The sequence below is a fragment of the Myotis daubentonii genome, chromosome 9 (assembly GCF_963259705.1).
Source record: "Myotis daubentonii chromosome 9, mMyoDau2.1, whole genome shotgun sequence".
NCBI classification, from domain to species: domain Eukaryota; kingdom Metazoa; phylum Chordata; class Mammalia; order Chiroptera; family Vespertilionidae; genus Myotis; species Myotis daubentonii.
Window position 1 is genome coordinate 82,823,533 of NC_081848.1, and position 16,864 is coordinate 82,840,396.

The 16,864-nt window shown below is 63.3% G+C and overlaps 1 protein-coding gene across 4 annotated transcripts; it reads left to right on the forward strand.

Moving 5' to 3' along the window:
* Window positions 1-78: 78 nt before the first annotated feature.
* On the forward strand, window positions 79-11,828 carry CHRM1 (cholinergic receptor muscarinic 1). Of its 4 annotated transcripts, XM_059710320.1 has the most exons (5): window positions 79-179; window positions 528-689; window positions 1,134-1,225; window positions 6,487-6,643; window positions 9,348-11,828. In XM_059710320.1, exon 5 carries the CDS (start codon window positions 9,424-9,426, stop codon window positions 10,804-10,806), a length of 1,383 nt encoding a protein of 460 aa, XP_059566303.1. In that variant the 5' UTR covers window positions 79-179; window positions 528-689; window positions 1,134-1,225; window positions 6,487-6,643; window positions 9,348-9,423; the 3' UTR covers window positions 10,807-11,828. The 4 variants fall into 4 exon arrangements, with proteins under 4 accessions (XP_059566303.1, XP_059566302.1, XP_059566305.1 ...); XM_059710319.1 differs by lacking the exon at window positions 79-179 and having other exon boundaries at window positions 226-689; XM_059710322.1 differs by lacking the exons at window positions 79-179; window positions 6,487-6,643 and having other exon boundaries at window positions 226-689.
* Window positions 11,829-16,864: the final 5,036 nt, after the last annotated feature.

The window sequence follows — 16,864 nt, forward strand, 5'->3', positions numbered from 1 at the left end:
CTGTTCCAAGTCGGAGCCTCTCACATGAGGCCCAATGTGTCATTTCCAAACAGAAGGAATAGAGCTCCTTCGCAGCGGGGGGAGGAGCAGGGCTGGGGGTGGGTGGTGGGCGCGTGGGCACGTGCAGGGGGCAGAGCGCGGGTGAGGGAAGGAGGCATGTGAATCCGTGCTCCGGGCAGGTGCGGGCGGGCTGGGGGCTGGGGGGCTGGGGGGGAAGGAGCCCCAGGAAACAGAGTGTGCCTTTGTGAGGGTGTGTGTGTGTGCCGCCGAGCCTGTGTGCTGTGGGTGTGGGTGTTTGTCTCCCTGCATCCGCCTTCTCTCCCGCTCTGGACTTTTAGCCTTTCTGGGCTCCTCGTCCTCATGTCCTACCCCCGCCGGCTCGGGGCTCAAAGTGGGGGCCCTGGTGGAGGAGGGGGGCGCGCTCCAGGACCCAGTCCAACCCCAGACGTTGCCTGAGGCTTCCCTCCAGCTCCCCTCCCTTCCTTTCCTCCCTCCCTCTCTCTCTCTTCCTCCCCCCCCCCCCCCAGGGCTGGCGTGCCAGGGGGTGGGACATGCCGATCACTGGCTGCGCCTCCGGCTGCCAGCACAGGACGCAGCTCCCCCCGAGCCAGGTGTTTGGGTCCCTGGAGACACCGCCGGCCCCGGGAGGCAGTGGCGCGGAGGACCCCGCAGACCCCCTGCAGCCCATGGTGAGTACATCTGGGAGGTGCGGGAGGGGCTCCAGCAAGGTGGGGCCTGGAGAAGCGGGGTCCTGGGTTCCAGGTGGGGACCGGAGCACAGGGAGATGTGGGTGGACCCCAGAGAGAGGAGGGGGCCAGGGAGGGGTCTAGAGACCAGGGGCTCGCAGCATTGGACACTGGCTGCCCCAGAGACCCTGTCCCCTGGCTTTGAGTGGACACACCTGGTGTTTTTCTGGGGTTCAACTGGCAGAGGAGATGGAGACCCCCTTCGGGAACTGGACCTGGAGCCCAGAAGGGATCAGGCTGCCGCGTCGCAGGCACAGCCCCCAGAACCCCAGGGACAGCGTGGGACAGGCAGGAGGACAGGGGGCAGCCCTTGTCATCAGCGCCCTGTGGGAGGTTGAGCCCCCCAATTGGGGTGCCAGTCCCAGAACCCCTCCTCTCCTCCCTCAGGGAATTCTGAATCCCACCACCCCACCCACCTTCAGCCCCCCCACGATGGACTGAACCAGGCTGCTGGCCAGATGGACAAGCTGGATGCCAAGGTGGGTGTTAGGCCAGAAGCCAGCCGGAGACCAGGCCAAAAGCCCCGGGGCTCTCCCGGGACAAACGGGCACATGGATGGCCACGCGGCAGGGAACATGGTGCCGACATGTGCGGGCGCCCAGAGAGCACTCCCCCTGGCCTGTCCTGGGCTTCCTCAGGGCGGGTGGCAGCGCCGTGCCCGGGTAATGCACGGACACCACTGGGCACCGGTGCCAGGCACCCTCCCAGGACCCCCAGATCCACACGTGGGGATGGGCTGGGTACCGTCCCAGGACCCCCAGATGCACACGAGTCGCAGCTCCTGGCGGCCGCTGGGGAGGGAGGCCAGCTGGCACCGGGTCTCAGGGCTGCTCAGGTGTATCGGTGCCAGTGGACAAGGGTCCACCTCTTCCCGCAAAGCACACCTGCAGCTCCGCCGGACTGACCGGGCCCTGGCCAGCGGCCGGAAGGAGTGGGTGTCCCCTGCAGCCGCGCAGCGTCCTGTCCCTGGGTCACCAGCTGCTCACTGAGCTGTCAGATGAGAGCTACTGCTCGCCCCCCGCCCCCCACCTCAGCCACTAGGCAGTGCGGATCGCCACTGCGATCCAGGAGGAGGGGGGGGGAGGAGATGGCAAATTGGGGCCGCAGCAGATGTGACCCCTGCCTCCCTCCCGGGCTGGGCCTGGGGGTCTGAGAGCTGAAGCCCGAAGCTCAGAGAGGACTCCGGAGTGTCAGGAAGGCGTCAGGCAGAGGTCACGACAGGCCTGGAAAGGACCTCCCATGTACAGGAGGAGACTGAGGCCGAGGAAGGGGAAGGGACATGCTCATGGTCACGGAAGGGATATTTAGGGGCCCACGCTCCTGCCCTCGGCACAACACTTGGGGCTGCCTGAGCGGGATGGCGGGGTTGGGGAGCTTTGGGGAGCGGCGAGCTCTGGGAGGCGGGAGCTCGGGCTCGGCGGGTGGCGGGTGGGGAGAGGTGGGTGAATATCTCCCTGGGTTTCTGCTCGCTGTGATGCCATGGTGATGCCTAGAAGGGTGGGGGAGGGAGGGAGAGAGAGGAAAGGAAGTGGGGAGAGGAGCAGGAGCAGGAAGAGCAGGGGGCGCGGGGCGAGGAGGATGAGGGCCCAGCCTGCTAACGCCAGGCCCTGGTGAAGGTCCCCCCACAGCGAGGGGACCTGGGGGGTCCTAGGGCCGGGCTCCTCTGGGCTCAGCAGTGCACGAGGAGCATTAATTGCCGGCTGCTGCCCTGGGGGGGTGCCCCTTCCAGGGGAGACTGTTGACCCTGAAAATGTGATCAGTTGGATCTGCTTATGCCTGGTCCCCGAGGCCGGCATTGGGGTGGAAGTTTTGTGCACCTTTGATGGGTCAAGAGCTACCTTCAGAGAAAAGTCCGCCCAGGGGGAGGCGGCGGGGGGGCGGGGGGGGGGGGAAACGGAGCGCTCTGACTGCTGGCGTCGGGTTCAGGCCCCATCAGAAGGGCCCCCACCCCCACCCCCACCTCGTACCTCCTTCTCCCCAAACTGCCCCTTCTCTCCAGTTGGGGCTGCAGGCTCCCAGGCCCAGAATCCCAAGATGGCTTCACGCCTCCTTCCTGAACCTTTCGCCAGCACCCCCTCATTCTCGGCTCCCCCTCTCCACTCCTTGGCCAGTGGAAAGATTCCGAAGACCCGGTGTTCAGGAATCCCTTCCCTGGCGATCTCTCCCAGCCTCCCCCCCCCCCCCCCCCCCCGCTCTCTCCCCTCCCCCTGCCTCTCACCATCCAGATCCCCAGCCCCCAGGGATCTGTCCAGGGCGCGCTGGCAGTCAATAGCCTGGCTGGCCCTGCTAGAGGCTCTGACCTCATCCCTTAACTCTTTGAGTCCAGGATGGCTTTTTCCTCCCTTGACACGGACAGAGGCCACCCATGCCCACGCCTGTCTTACCCCCCACCCGCTTCCCAAAGCAGGTGAAGCAGGGTTCCCTCTGTCCAGTCCCGGCCCCCAGGTAAGGATGCCCACGGCTGTTCTCCTCCTGTGCTCTCGAGCCAGCCCCGCAGGGCCTCGCCCAGGGGACAGGGACCTGGCAGGTGAGGACATACAGGCCTGGAGGGAACAGAGGGACCACACTCAGGGGCTGGTTCTGCCCCCTGCAGGCTCGTCCTCATGCCCCGGCCCGGAGCCAGGCAGGACGACGCCGCGTACACACGCATGTATTTGTTCCACGGATGTTTATTGAGCAACTGCTGTGTGCCAAGCACAGGTTCAAAGCCGTGAACGAGGCAGACACAGCCCCTCCCCTGCCTGTCAGAGAGCTGCGGCTGCACCTCCCCCTTCCCACCCCATTGTCATCATACATCACACAGACAGACTACAGGCACTGTCGCGCGCACACAAGCCAGATCCTAAAGGAGGGCTGACCCCTCCCTGGCGACTGATTCACCCCAGGGCTTGGCCAAGCTTGGCCAGATGGACAAGGAGGCTGCTGAACCCCCTATCTCCACAGAGCAGGGGTGTTTTTAAAAATATATATATTTTTATTGATTTCAGAGAGAAAGGGAGAGGGAGATAGAAACATCAGTGATGAGAATCATGGATTGGCTGCCTCCTGCACACCCCACATTGGGGATTGAGCCCAAAACCCAAGCATATCCCCTGACCAGGAATCGAACCGTGACCTCCTGGTTCGTAGGTGGACGCTCAGCCCCTGAGCCACGCCAGCCGGGCCCCACAGAGCAGTTTAGAATAGAGATTGAAGAGGTCCGCCTCAGAGGAGCTGCGGCATCCAAATCCTGGTGGCATTGCTGGCAAGCTCTCTGGACAGTCCTTCAGGCCACTAAGCCTCAGCTGCCCCTTTAGCAACTCGAGGAAAATAGGACCTACTTTGCAAGGAGTTACAACAGGCCGAGTAGAGCATGCGGATAGCGCTTACGGCCACGTCTGGTATGTTGTAAGCCGTAAATACCAGTTGCTGTAATAATATTAAGGAGATTATGTAAACCTCCCAACAACCTTCATCGGGAGGCCGCGCCCTGGACGGAAAAGCCCCTCCCCGCCTCCTTGTCCCCCAGACGTGACACCCTCGGAGGATGAGTCCCTGCCCATCCCCACAAGCTAGACTCGCCCACCCCTTCTGACTCTTACTCAGCAGTGCCGCCCTCACACTCACTCATCACGCAGAAGGGTCCCCGGGTCGGAGCAGGGCCCGGCCCAGGTCACACAGCGAGGCGAGAGCAGAGATGGGGCTTAAAGCGAGGCAGAGGCAGCGCCCAGGACGTCTCCCCCAGCCCCCTGCATCCCCATGGACTAACTCCGCTCCCAGGGATGTTTCACAGAACAGGAGAGGCTAACACGGCCCCCAACCTCCCCCTTTCACCGGATGGCGGACTTTCAGCCCCTCCTCCGCAGACATTCTGGGGCTGCTGGACCCTGGCACCTGGCTCAGCCCGGGGCTCCATCCCCAGCGGAACTAGCCACAGTCGCAGAGCCTCCTGGTCCCTCCACAACCATCATCTCACTGACCTTCGTGGCCTTGAACAGGCAGAGGGCTGTCCCCGTCAAAGTTAAGGAGACCCGCCCAAGGGCACACAGCAGGGACCAGGGACCGGAGCAGGCCTCCAGGAGCTTGTCCTGAGCACATCACTGTCCCAGCCCCAGCGAGGTCTGGGGAGGACCCGCCTCTGGGTTTAGAGGACGGGACAGGCCGTGGACAGCTGCTCAGAGCTGCATCCCCGGAGCTCAGAAGCCCCGGGGGCTGGCAAGAATCAGGGTTCAGTTCCCCGGAACCTCTACTGTCCTCCCTCCCAGGCCAGCGGCCTTTGTCCTCACAGCTGATAGGCCGGCTGAGCGGGAGGATGCAGACCTTGGAGCCCCAGGTGGGGGGGAGGGGAGGCGCAGAGTCCCATCTCCCGCTTCCTGTGAGACATCAGGGAGCCCCTTAGCCCCCCACCCAGTGTCTTCATCTACAACGCAGAGCTAAGAACCCCCCACTGGGGTGTCCTGTGGATTAAGGCAAAGAGTATATCACACATGCAGGAGGCGATTAATTATGGCGGTTATCAGTACGAAAATGAGGAAGTGGGAAGGGGCTCCGGCCCCCTCGCCTCCAAGGACCACTTCTTCTCTCGGAGGCTTTTTGAAATCCATCAAAGCCCTCGCTAGCCCCCACAGGAGCCTGGCGGCACTGACGGGCATGGTTGCCATGCTCCCACCGCGGGGAGATGCCAGTCCAGCCCCGGCTGAGAGAACATGTGAGCCATCGGTCTCTGCAGCCTCGCCTGGGGACTTGGGTCCTTTCTGCTCAGTGTCTTGAGATGTCAGTTTCAGGCTCCTGCACAGTCCTCCCAGATGCCAGGCTGGTCCCGCTCCCCTGCCGTGCACGCGAGCAGTGTGGGGCCCAGAGAGGGCTGTGCCTGGGGCCTGCCGGGGAAGGGCCAGGGCCAGAGGGGCCGGGCGTGCATCGGAACGAGGCGTCAGGAAGAGTAACAGGCCTTTAACTGAGCGGCATTTCAGAGCCAGGCGCTTCGGATGCCATCGTCCCCATCGGCGGGAGGACTCGGGGCAGCCGGAGAGCAGGGGCTGCGTGATTGCGGGCGATCACAGGGCTGGGAAGGGTCGGCTTTGAGATTCAGAGCCAGGAATGCTGGAATCGGGGTGAGGCGACGAGGCCCTCGTCCCAGCGTACAATTTAAGAGGGGCACACAGCAAACCCTCCGTTATCGGGATAAACACTATGGTAATGTAATATGTCTAGAGACCAAATAGCAAGCTACCTTCCACGGGTGGCGGGCCATCTGCTTTTGTCAAGTTTCGTCGGAACCAGGGCCGGGATTAGGGCAAGGCATGGGCGACGGGGTGTGTGTGCAAGGGCAGGGTTGGATCCTGTCTTTGTTCAAAACTGCGTTTATTACGGATGTTTTGCATTGTTTTCCATTTTTAAATATTGCATTGAACTGTCATCTGCTTGATTGCTGAGTTCTGAGGCACTTCCTTGAGTGTCGCACCCAAGGCGAGGGCCACCCTTGCCTCCCCCTGATCTTGTCCTGCTGAGGTGTGAGGCGCGGGTCAGTGGCGGGCGCTGCGGCCGGGGAGGCGCAGCCGCGGGCCAGCAGCTCCGCTTCTAACAGGGCCTTTCGGGGCTGGGCCCAGGTCGCCACTGGGGCTACGGGGCTGCTCAGAGGCACCTGGGAGTTGGGGGCAGCAGCACCCAATCTAAGAGCCAGGAGACCTCGGGCGACCCAGTTCCTTCTTCCCCCTTCTCTCTGGGCCTCGGTTGCTCCATTTGCGCAACGGGCATTGCACAGCACTGAGCTCAGACCGGAGGGAAAAGCGGCGAGCAGGGCACCTGTCCAGGGCGGTGCCCACCAGCTGCCTCGCCGGGAAGCCCATCAGGCACATCCGGTCCCAGCCTCCCACCCAGCGCCTGACTTTGGTTAAGGACAGAGGATGCAACGAGACTCGGTAAGTGAAATAAATACCATTTCAATGTAACCCTTTAAAACTTCACCCTGGCAAACCCCGGCCCCCAGACCAAGCGTCCGTTTTTAAAAGTTTCACTGGAACCAACTGCTTGGGCTCAAACCCTGGTTCCGACCCTCCTGGTCTGTCTTGTGCAAATTCTCCGGCTGTTCTCAGCCTCAGTTTCCTCATCTGTAAAATGGAGAGAAGAGCCATGCCTTGGACATCGGTTCCCCGCTGCGACGACCAGCAGCAAGGCACTTGCGAGACTGGCACTCGGGGCGCTAGGTCACAGCCACGATCACTGTGGCTCCCAGGGGCTGTTGTCCGAGTTGGTTTTTGAGCAGAAACCCTCCATCAGGAAGCAGCCGGGCCCAGGCGGCAGGGCGCCCTCACGCGGCCGGTGCCGGGTCCGTGGCGCCCAGTGTGCCAGGCCTGTTCTGGGCGCGTCACGCCTCTCGCCTCCCTGAGCCTCACAGCCACGCCTGGATTGGTTACCCAGGAGCTATCGCCCCCGTTTTCCAGTTGAGGAAACCGAGGCACACAGCAGTCGTGTCGCCAGCAGAGCTCACACCCCCCGTCAGCGGAGCAGCCTGGATTCCCAGGCAGACAGCGTCTGGGTCCCGCGCCCAGGGCGTTCAACGCGCCCTCGCGTGCGCCCCGGCCCGGACACACGGACGGCACAGTCCTTCTTGCTCGGGGTCACGCTCTGAGCTCTCCACACGGAGAGTGGCTCACACAGTGCGAGCCGTGGAGGTGCCCGCAGCCACGCGCACTGCGGTCGCACGCCACCACCACCACTCACCCCGAGGCCACCGTCACGCGGTGACCCTGTCACGGGCACCGCTCTCCAGTCTCTGTCACGGACGGGGCTCCGGGCATGCCAGGGCTGGGCGGGCCCTTGCCCAGAATCTCTCCCTTGGCATGTTTTCAGCGATACAGCCCCTCACGCCACGGCTGCCGGTAGGAGGAGCCCCCGGTGTCCTCGATGGCCAGGTGGACACCTGAGGCCAGAACGGAAAGGGAGCCGCCGAAACAGAGCGCGGCCGCGCTGGGCTGCGGGCGTCCTGCCTGGCCAGGGGGTTGCTAAGTGCCTGTCCTGGGCTTTTCCTTTCCCTACGCTTGTGCCTGGGCGGGACTCCAGGGTCAAGAAAAATCTGGGGGATCCTGGCTGGGTAGCTTAGTTGGTTAGACCCGTGGTCGGCAAACTGCGGCTTGCGAGCCACATGCGGCTCTTTGGCCCCTTGAGTGTGGCTCTTCCTAAGCCTTAGGAGTACCCTAATTAAGTTAATAACAATGTACCTACCTATATAGTTTAAGTTTTAAAAATCTGGCTCTCAAAAGAAATTTCCATCGTTGTACTGTTGATATTTGGCTCTGTTGACTAATGAGTTTGCCGACCACTGGGTTAGACCATCGTCCCGAAACCCAAGGCTGCAGGTTCGATCCCCAGTCAGGTCACATCGGTACGAGAATCAAGCAATGAATGCATAAGTACGTGGAACAACAAATTGATGTTTCTCTCTCCCTCTCTCCCCCTTCCTCCCTCTCTCTCTCTCTCTCTCTCAAATCAATAAATAACCCTAAAAAACAATTTTTTTAAAGAGAGAAATCTGGAAGATCTTCTTGTTCCCCTTGCGGCCCCCATTCAGCTGGAGCCAGGAACAGAGTGGGGAGGTGGGGGGGCCGCCCACACCCCGTCTGGGGCCAGACCCCGTGTATCTGGGAGCTGAGTCCCTTGCCCCGCTGCCTACTTTATGGCAGATCTTCTGCCACCGGGCGAGTGTCCAGGCCCAGCTCAGCCTCCCTGCTGCCCTCCGCAAGGGTCTGACGCAGCGCCAAACACCTCTCTCTCTCTCTCTCTCTCTCTCTCTCTCTCTCTCTCTCTCTCTCTCTCTCACCCCCCACTGCACAGATACACATTCACACAGGCCCCTCTGCTCCCATCCCTCCCCTTATCTTCTCGGGAGCCCTCCCCTGCCTTCTCTTGTCTCCTTATTTGATGGAATTATCTCCCTGGAGCTCCACATGCTCAACGAGAGAGAGAGAGAGAGAGAGAGAGAGAGAGAGAGAGAGAGAGAGAGAGAGAGAGAGAGAGAGAGAGAGGAGTGGGTTCTGATCCCCCACCTGGGTCGGCCTGGCAGCCACGGCTGCCTCAGTGGCCTGCCGGTCCTAAGAGACCTTCCCCCCACCCCCCCAGACGCGGGGCCGTGAAATTGGGTAATCCAGTGAAGTGCTGAGCAGTGTCTGGTGCGCAGCAACTGCTCAGTAAATGGGAGCTTTGATCAAATTTAGAGAAATGCTTTGAAATTTGGCCGTGCTGTCTACCAGAGCGCGTCTCCCGCGCCTGAATTAGCGGCAATTTCCCAGCGAGGAGAACACTGAGGCTCCGCGCCTGAACGGGGAGGTGGGGGGGCTGAGCGGGAATGAAGACTCACATCCCTGGATTCCAAAGCCGCCCCCACCCCCAGGCGGCGGGCAGACCCCTTCATTATGTGCGTTATAATGACCGTGTGTGTGTGTGTGTGTGTGTGTGTGTGTGTGTGTGTCCGCCAAGGCAGGAAGGGCCCAGCCTGCCCGGGAGGGTGCCGGGGGCGCTGTCTGGCCTGAAGTTCTGGGAGGGTGGGGCTGCTTCCTCGCCCCCCCCCACTCCAGGCGGTGGACAGCGTCCAGCCCCCCAACCGAAGCCCATGTCCTCTCTTCCCAGGTGATGACCTCCCGCTGAGGAAGCCCCGCCGTGAGACCAGAGGAAGGGGCCGCCCCCTCGGCCCCACCCGGCCGCCATGAACACCTCGGCCCCACCCGCCGTCAGCCCCAACATCACCGTCCTGGCGCCAGGAAAGGGTCCCTGGCAAGTGGCCTTCATCGGCATCACCACGGGCCTCCTGTCCCTGGCCACCGTGACGGGCAACTTGCTGGTGCTCATCTCCTTCAAGGTCAACACAGAGCTCAAGACCGTCAACAACTACTTCCTGCTCAGCCTGGCCTGCGCCGACCTCATCATCGGCACCTTCTCCATGAACCTCTACACCACGTACCTGCTCATGGGCCGCTGGGTGCTCGGCACGCTGGCCTGCGACCTCTGGCTGGCCCTGGACTACGTGGCCAGCAACGCCTCGGTCATGAACCTACTGCTCATCAGCTTCGACCGCTACTTCTCCGTGACCCGGCCCCTGAGCTACCGCGCCAAGCGCACGCCGCGCCGGGCGGTGCTGATGATCAGCCTGGCCTGGACGGTGTCCTTCGTGCTCTGGGCGCCGGCCATCCTCTTCTGGCAGTACCTGGTGGGCGAGCGGACGGTGCTGGCCGGGCAGTGCTACATCCAGTTCCTCTCCCAGCCCATCATCACCTTCGGCACCGCCATGGCCGCCTTCTACCTCCCGGTCACGGTCATGTGCACGCTCTACTGGCGCATCTACCGGGAGACGGAGAACCGGGCCCGGGAGCTGGCGGCCCTGCAGGGCTCCGAGACGCCAGGCAAGGGCGGCGGCAGCAGCAGCAGCTCGGAGCGGTCCCAGCCGGGGGCCGAGGGCGCGGCGGACACCCCTCCCGGGCGCTGCTGCGGCTGCTGCCGGGCCCCCAAGCTGCTGCAGGCCTACAGCTGGAAGGAGGAGGAGGAGGAGGACGAAGGCTCCATGGAGTCCCTCACGTCCTCGGAGGGTGAGGAGCCGGGCCCCGAGGTGGCGATCAAGATGCCCATGGTGGACCCCGAGGCGCCGGCCCCCGCCAAGCAGCCCCCCCGGAGCTCCCCGAACACGGTCAAGAGGCCGACGCGGAAGGGCCGGGAGCGCACGGGCAAGAGCCAGAAGCCGCGCGGGAAGGACCAGCTGGCCAAGCGGAAGACCTTCTCGCTGGTCAAGGAGAAGAAGGCGGCGCGGACCCTGAGCGCCATCCTGCTGGCCTTCGTCCTCACCTGGACGCCGTACAACATCATGGTGCTGGTGTCCACCTTCTGCAAGGACTGCGTCCCCGGGACCCTGTGGGAGCTGGGCTACTGGCTCTGCTACGTCAACAGCACCGTCAACCCCATGTGCTACGCGCTCTGCAACAAGGCCTTCCGGGACACCTTCCGCCTGCTGCTGCTCTGCCGCTGGGACAAGCGGCGCTGGCGCAAGATCCCCAAGCGCCCCGGCTCGGTGCACCGCACCCCCTCCCACCAGTGCTGATGGCCCCGCCCTCGCCCTCCACCCCGGTCCCGGGGCGCCCGCCCGGGTCGAGCTGGCAGCAGGGGCCGTGACCTCAGGCCCCGGGCCCTTCTCTGTCCTCACAGGCTCCCCAGGCCCCTAGGTCACCTTCCTGGACAGCCAGAGAGACCCTGCCAACTCCACTCCGCCATTCCCAGGCAGGGAGCGACCCGGGGAACTGGTTTTTCTGTCCCCTGCCGGGTGGGAACGGGCTCCTCACCAGGAAGGAGGCGGGAGGAGGATCCGGCCCTTCGATTCCTTGTTTGCATTTAGGCAGGAAGTCTACCAGGGAGCCGGCAGGGCGAGCCAGCGGAGAGGTTTACCTCGCAGTCAGCCCCGGCCCCCTGGCTGGCCTGGATGGCGGTGGCGAATGGCGCCCTCTGCGGCCACCGCGGGGAACTGGCACCGAACACTGAGAGAGAAGCTGGGCTCCGAGGGACCAGCCCCTGGCCCCCCCTCCGGCACAGCCCACTCTGCTGGGCTCTGGGCTCGCTTTCCAGAACGCCCAGCCTCCCTCCCAGTGTCCGCAGAGCGTCCCTGTGGGGTCCCCCTCCAGGCAGATGTCCAAGCATCAGCAGGACAGTGGCACCAGAGGGGACCAGCTTGGCTAGTCCCACGGCAAGTCCCGCGGCGGCAGCGGGGCCCACGCCAGGTGTCCTGGTGTCCCACTGGGTCATTTCCTGGGGAGGGAGGGCAGGGTGCCTGCTGTCCAGCCTCACGCCTGTACCCCCGCCCCAGAGGAACCCTCAGTCCCTCCTGACTCCCAGCCGCCACCTGGGTAGGTCTGCTCCGTGCAGATCTAGCCCGGCCTCCTGCATGCTGCCTGCCTGCAGCCCGCCCCACACAGGCCCGGCCCAGCCAACAGGGCGTCTCCTGTGAGCCCCCCAGTCCCGCCCATGCATGGCCTCCCCGCCACCCTCATCTCCAGGCCCAGCCTGGCCCCAAATAGTCTTTCCTTCCATCTCAGCAAGTGCTGAGTCTGAATAAAGCCTCGTAACCCACGGGTGCTGAGGTCCTTCCTCCCTGCGTGGGACCAGGACCTGGTCTTGGTCCAGGGCAGGATGGGGGGGCGGGGGGAGGGGGAGTAAGTACCGCGGCTTGTGCACCGCTGCCGACGGTGCCCCCCAAAGGGCAGCACTGAGAGGCTGGACCTACGGACACACCTGTGGGCCCCGCACCCAGGCCCCGGCTCAGGTGAGGAGGGCTGTCCGGGCAGACCTGGCTCCTGGCTCCTGCCCGCAGGTCCACACAGTCTCTGTCAACTTTGCCATCTGCAGCTCCTCGGGGGCCCTGTCATACCCGGCGAGGACACACTGCCCCCAACCCCCATCGCAGACGGGGCGCCACAGGCCAGTGACCCAGGAGAGCCGGTCAGGGTCACCCCACAAAGCAACACCAGGCCTCCAGGCAGCAGCACTGCCAGGAGACCGCCCCGAAGGCCGGTGACGCCCGAGGACGCAGAACTCGCGAAGCTGTTACACTCACGGTTATAGTTTATTAGGTGAAAGGACACAAATTATAGCCACGGCGCAGGGTCCAGTGAGGCCGGGGCAGCTTCCAGGGCGTCCTGGGCAGCACCGGCCTCCCCAGCAACGGTGTGGCGACAACGCAGGGGGGCGGGAGCTCCCAGGCAGGCCTTTCCCTGCAGGCTGCCTCGGCCTCCGGCCCCTCCAGAGGCTAAACCAAACCGCGTGGCCCGGGAGCCCCTGTGACCCCACGGCCCGCACAGCGCCCCGGGGTGGCTGGAGGCCCGCAGGGGGGCTCAGCAGGCAGGACGCTCAGGGCGTAGGCACGCGCTCCGGCCCGGCAGGGCCACGCTGTTTGGAACGTGCGGGCTGGGTAGCCCAGACCTGCGGGCGGCTCCTCGGTGCACAGTGGGACGGTCTAAGCCGGCACGTGGGTCGGGAAGGGGGCCGGCACCGGCCCTTGTCCCAGGCACAGGTCCTGCCTGCCTGCGGCCCCTCCCCACCGCCTGAGGCAAGTGTCATCTTCAGTGTCCTCCCCCCTGGGAGGAGCTAGAAGACGAGGCGGGCCTGGGGAGAGCACCCCACGGGCTCCATGTCAGTCACCGCAGGACCAGGCTCTCACAGGTGAAGGCCAGGAACGAGTCTCATGTCAGACACACACCTTTCCACACGCCTCCAGCCGAGGCTCTAAGGGGTCCAGAGTCCCACCCCCAACGCTGACCTCACCCTCACCCCGGCCCAGGGAGGAGACAGCCGGGGGGAGGAGTATGGGGAGCAAGCCTGGTGCAGGGGTTGGGGGGGGGGGGCGGGGCGCAAGCTGCTTCCCAGAGACGTGCCTGTGCCCTGCAAGCCTCTGAGGCCAGAGCCCTCCCGGTCCAGCCGCCGGAGCTGCAGGACGTGCACCAGTTCACCCCAACGCTGCACCCCTCCCACCCCGAGGAGCCCTTCTTGGCCCCAGAGATAAGGGCCCTTTCGTGCCTGAGCAGGAAGTTGGGAAAGAATAAGGCGACTCTGACACCACCCGGTCCCTGCCAGGTTGGAGCGAGCCTGGAGCTGGGCACCAGCGAGGGTTCTCTGTCCTCTCCTCTGCGCCCCCATCCCTGCTGCCCCCTTCCTCCCCCCTTCCCTTCCCCCCAATTCACAGCACATCACTTTAGCTCCATCTGCGGGCCATCAAGGGAATAGTCCCCCAGGCTGGGCTGCCTCCCAGACAACAGGACTGTGAGACCAAAGACGGAGCAGATGGCCCTGGCCGCCTGGGCTCCTGCCCCCACGCCTGGGCAGGGACCAAGGCCCCGAAGGCCCAGCTCGCCTGGCCGCTATTCTAAACCTGCAGCGGCAGCCCTCCCTCTCCCTGGCGGGCCAACCTCTCCACATCCTTCAGGCATCTGCCTCCCCAGGCGTTTGGGACCCTTTTGTTTCATTCCTTGGAGCTGGCTCTGACGTGACGGAGCTGATGCTGAGCCAACCAGACATTCAGACAGGTACCCGCCGCCTTCACGGCACCAGAGCCTTTGCACGCCAGGTGCCCACACCGGCCTCAGGCCCTACCGGGTGTGAGGTGTGCTTCGTCCACTCCTGGTCCCCAGGGAGCACTTCTCCCTCCTCCCTCCCGGCTCCGGGCCTTCCCGTCCCCGCCCCCACTCTCGCTCTTGGCATTCCGGGCGCCCCATTCACTCAGCTCCCACCCAGAAATCTGGGCGTCATCTCAGACTCCGTCTCCTTTCACCCCCTGTGCCGGGTCAGCCTGTGTACCTGCCGAATCGTTCCCAGGTTCACCCCGGGCCCTCCCTCCCGCGCCCCTGTCCCCGGGCTGGCCTCTTGCCTGAAATGCTAAAATAATCCCGTAATTCAGATGTTAGCAAACTGTGTCTGTGACGGGCAAATAGCCAATGCGTGAGGCTATTGTGCAGGTACGTCTGCATCAGCCTCCGCCGCAGCCCTTCCACTCCGCCACCGTCGCCAAACGCAGCCGTACACAATACGTGAGCGGACGAACTGGGCCCTGTTCCAATAAAGCTGTATTTGAAGTTTGCTGAGGTTTGAACTTATATCATCTTCATGTGTCACAATATATGCCTCTTTTGATTTGCTTTTCAGACACTTAACAATGCAAAGCCCGTTCTTAGCTCACAGTGGGTACAAAACCAGGCCCAGCGGCCGAGGGGTGCCAGCCCCTGCCTTCACGCCCACCCATTCTCCCCGCCTCCGCCAACGCGATTTTGCCAAAGCATAGGTCCGATGCCAGCAGTCCCTGCGTGATTACCACTCGTCAATCGCTCGAGGTCAACACGCGAGCTCCGTGGCCTGCGGGGCCCTCCATCCAGCCCCCCTCCCTCTTCAGCCTCGTCTCTGACCTCTGGCCCCCAAGCCCTGGCCCCAGCCTCGGAGAGTCTCCCGTCCTACCTGGGCCCCACGCTCACTCCGGGTGCTTTTAACTCCTCCCAGCTCCTCTGCTTGGCATATTCTCGCCCCACTGAGAGGAAACACTCCTGTCTCCTTACCCTCCCTACTCACAGAACTTCCCACACCAGATGTCTGCACCCAGGAATCAGCTCACTACAACAGAAGACCCTCCTGCCATCACCCAGGAGACCCCGGGGTGCGGGGGCTCTGCCCGCGGAGGGAAGACCAAACCCTGGAGCTAAAGACGCTCCTGGCACCCCTGCCACTCGGGAGATTAAAGGCCGGCGTTCGGGAGCCAGAATTTGCGAACTCGAACAAATTACTTCCTCGCCCCAAGCCTCGGTTTCCTCATCTGTGAAAGGAAGAGAAGCAGCTGGGCCTGTTGTACACTGAGCACTCGGAAGGCGCGGTCCTTCCCTACCTGCCGTGGTCTTCAATTCCCTCTCGGCTCCTCGGCTCTGCCCGGCCAAGTCCAGGCGTGCGCGGTCGGACCGGGGCCTCCCCGTCAGCACAGCACTGGGAAGGTGGACCTAGTGGACAGTAATTGGTCATCATATTGCTGCTGCCTGGACAACTGGGAATGACCGGCTCCTACGAGCATCCTACCCGCCCTGACGCGCGAACAAACTCTCTCTTTGAATCTTGGAGATCCCTCAAGGTGGACGTTGCTGTCCCTCTCTGTGATATAAGAAATATGTATTTGTGCCCGGCCAGTGTGGCTCAGTGGTTGAGTGTCGACCTATGAAACGGGAAGTCACAGTTCAATTCCCGATCAGGGCACACATGCCCAGGTTGTGGGCTTGATCCCCAGTATGGGATGCGGATTCTCATCATTGATGTTTCTCTCTCTCTCTCTCTCTCTCCCGCTCCCTTACCCTCTGAAATCAATAAAAGTATATATTTTTTAAAAAGAAATATGCATTTGCTTTTTTGTCTGAGTTTCTGACACAGAACTTCTAAAACCCTTGGAATTTCCTGAGTAATGGAGGTGAGACGAGCATCTTTCCTTACAATAAACCCCTTTAAATATATATATATATATATAGAGAGAGAGAGAGAGAGAGAGAGAGAGTAAGAGAGAGAGAGAGAGCTCAGAGAGGAAGGGAGAGGGAGAGAGAAACATCAGTGATGAGAGAGAATCATCGATGGGCTGCCTCCTGCACACGCCTCCCTGGGGATCGAGCCCACAGCCCGGGCCAGTGCCCTGACCGGAGTGGGCGCTCCTGAGTGAGCAGCGAGTGAAGCACCACCTCGCTGGGCCCTGTGAGCCGCCTGAGAGAACCCGGAGCCTGAGGAGGGCCTGCGGGAGTCCCTGGGTTACAGCCAGTTGGCCACAAGCACCGGTGACACCGGAGGCATCTCAGATGCGGCCGGCCTGGGGATGAGCCGGGAACCGAGGCCCCACGCTGGCTGCCCGCGGTCAGAGCTGAGCTGGGTTGCAGGCCACCTGTCACCTCCGGAGAATCAGAGGAGCGAGCAGCTCGAGCCGCTCGTGAGGGGAAAAGACAACACATTTGGTGTCGCAAGTGTTAGGAGGGACAACAGTTCCCACCCCCTCACAGGTGAGGCGACTGAGGTTGAGTTGGGGGCGGAGCAAGGAGTCCGCCCCCAGCGATGCCAAGCCCACTCTCTCCTCCTGCTCACCTGGCGGCCACCGGCTGGGCACTCATTCAGCTGAGCAGGGCCCTGTCCTGCTCCCTCCAGCCCTGGGGATGCCCTCCAGCCCTCCATCCGCATCGCACAGCCTCAAGGCTCTCCCCTGCCACCCCCCACAGCTTCAACGCCAGTGTCCTCACCGCCCAGGGGCACCAGGCCCATCTTCCCCCCCCCCCCCCCCCGCCGGCCCTGTCCCTTTGCTCCCCTCTCGCAGCCCCTCCCACCATGGCTCTTCCTTCACTGAGGAGCCTGAACCGGGCACTCTTTCGCCCACACCAGCATACCCACAGGCCCCTGGCCCCTGGCTTCCACTGAACCTCACCTCCCTGGCCAACCATGCCTCCCCTTCCCTGACCCCACACAGGGCCGAGCAGCACTGCTGAGGGGCGCCCTGCTGTGAGGATTGGCCCCAGAACGGGCACAGGGCCCCGGACCTCAGCCAAGGGGCCCAGGGTGCCATGTCACTGCCCTGGTACTTGTCCTCCGTGGGCTCCTTGCCTCATTCCCCAAGG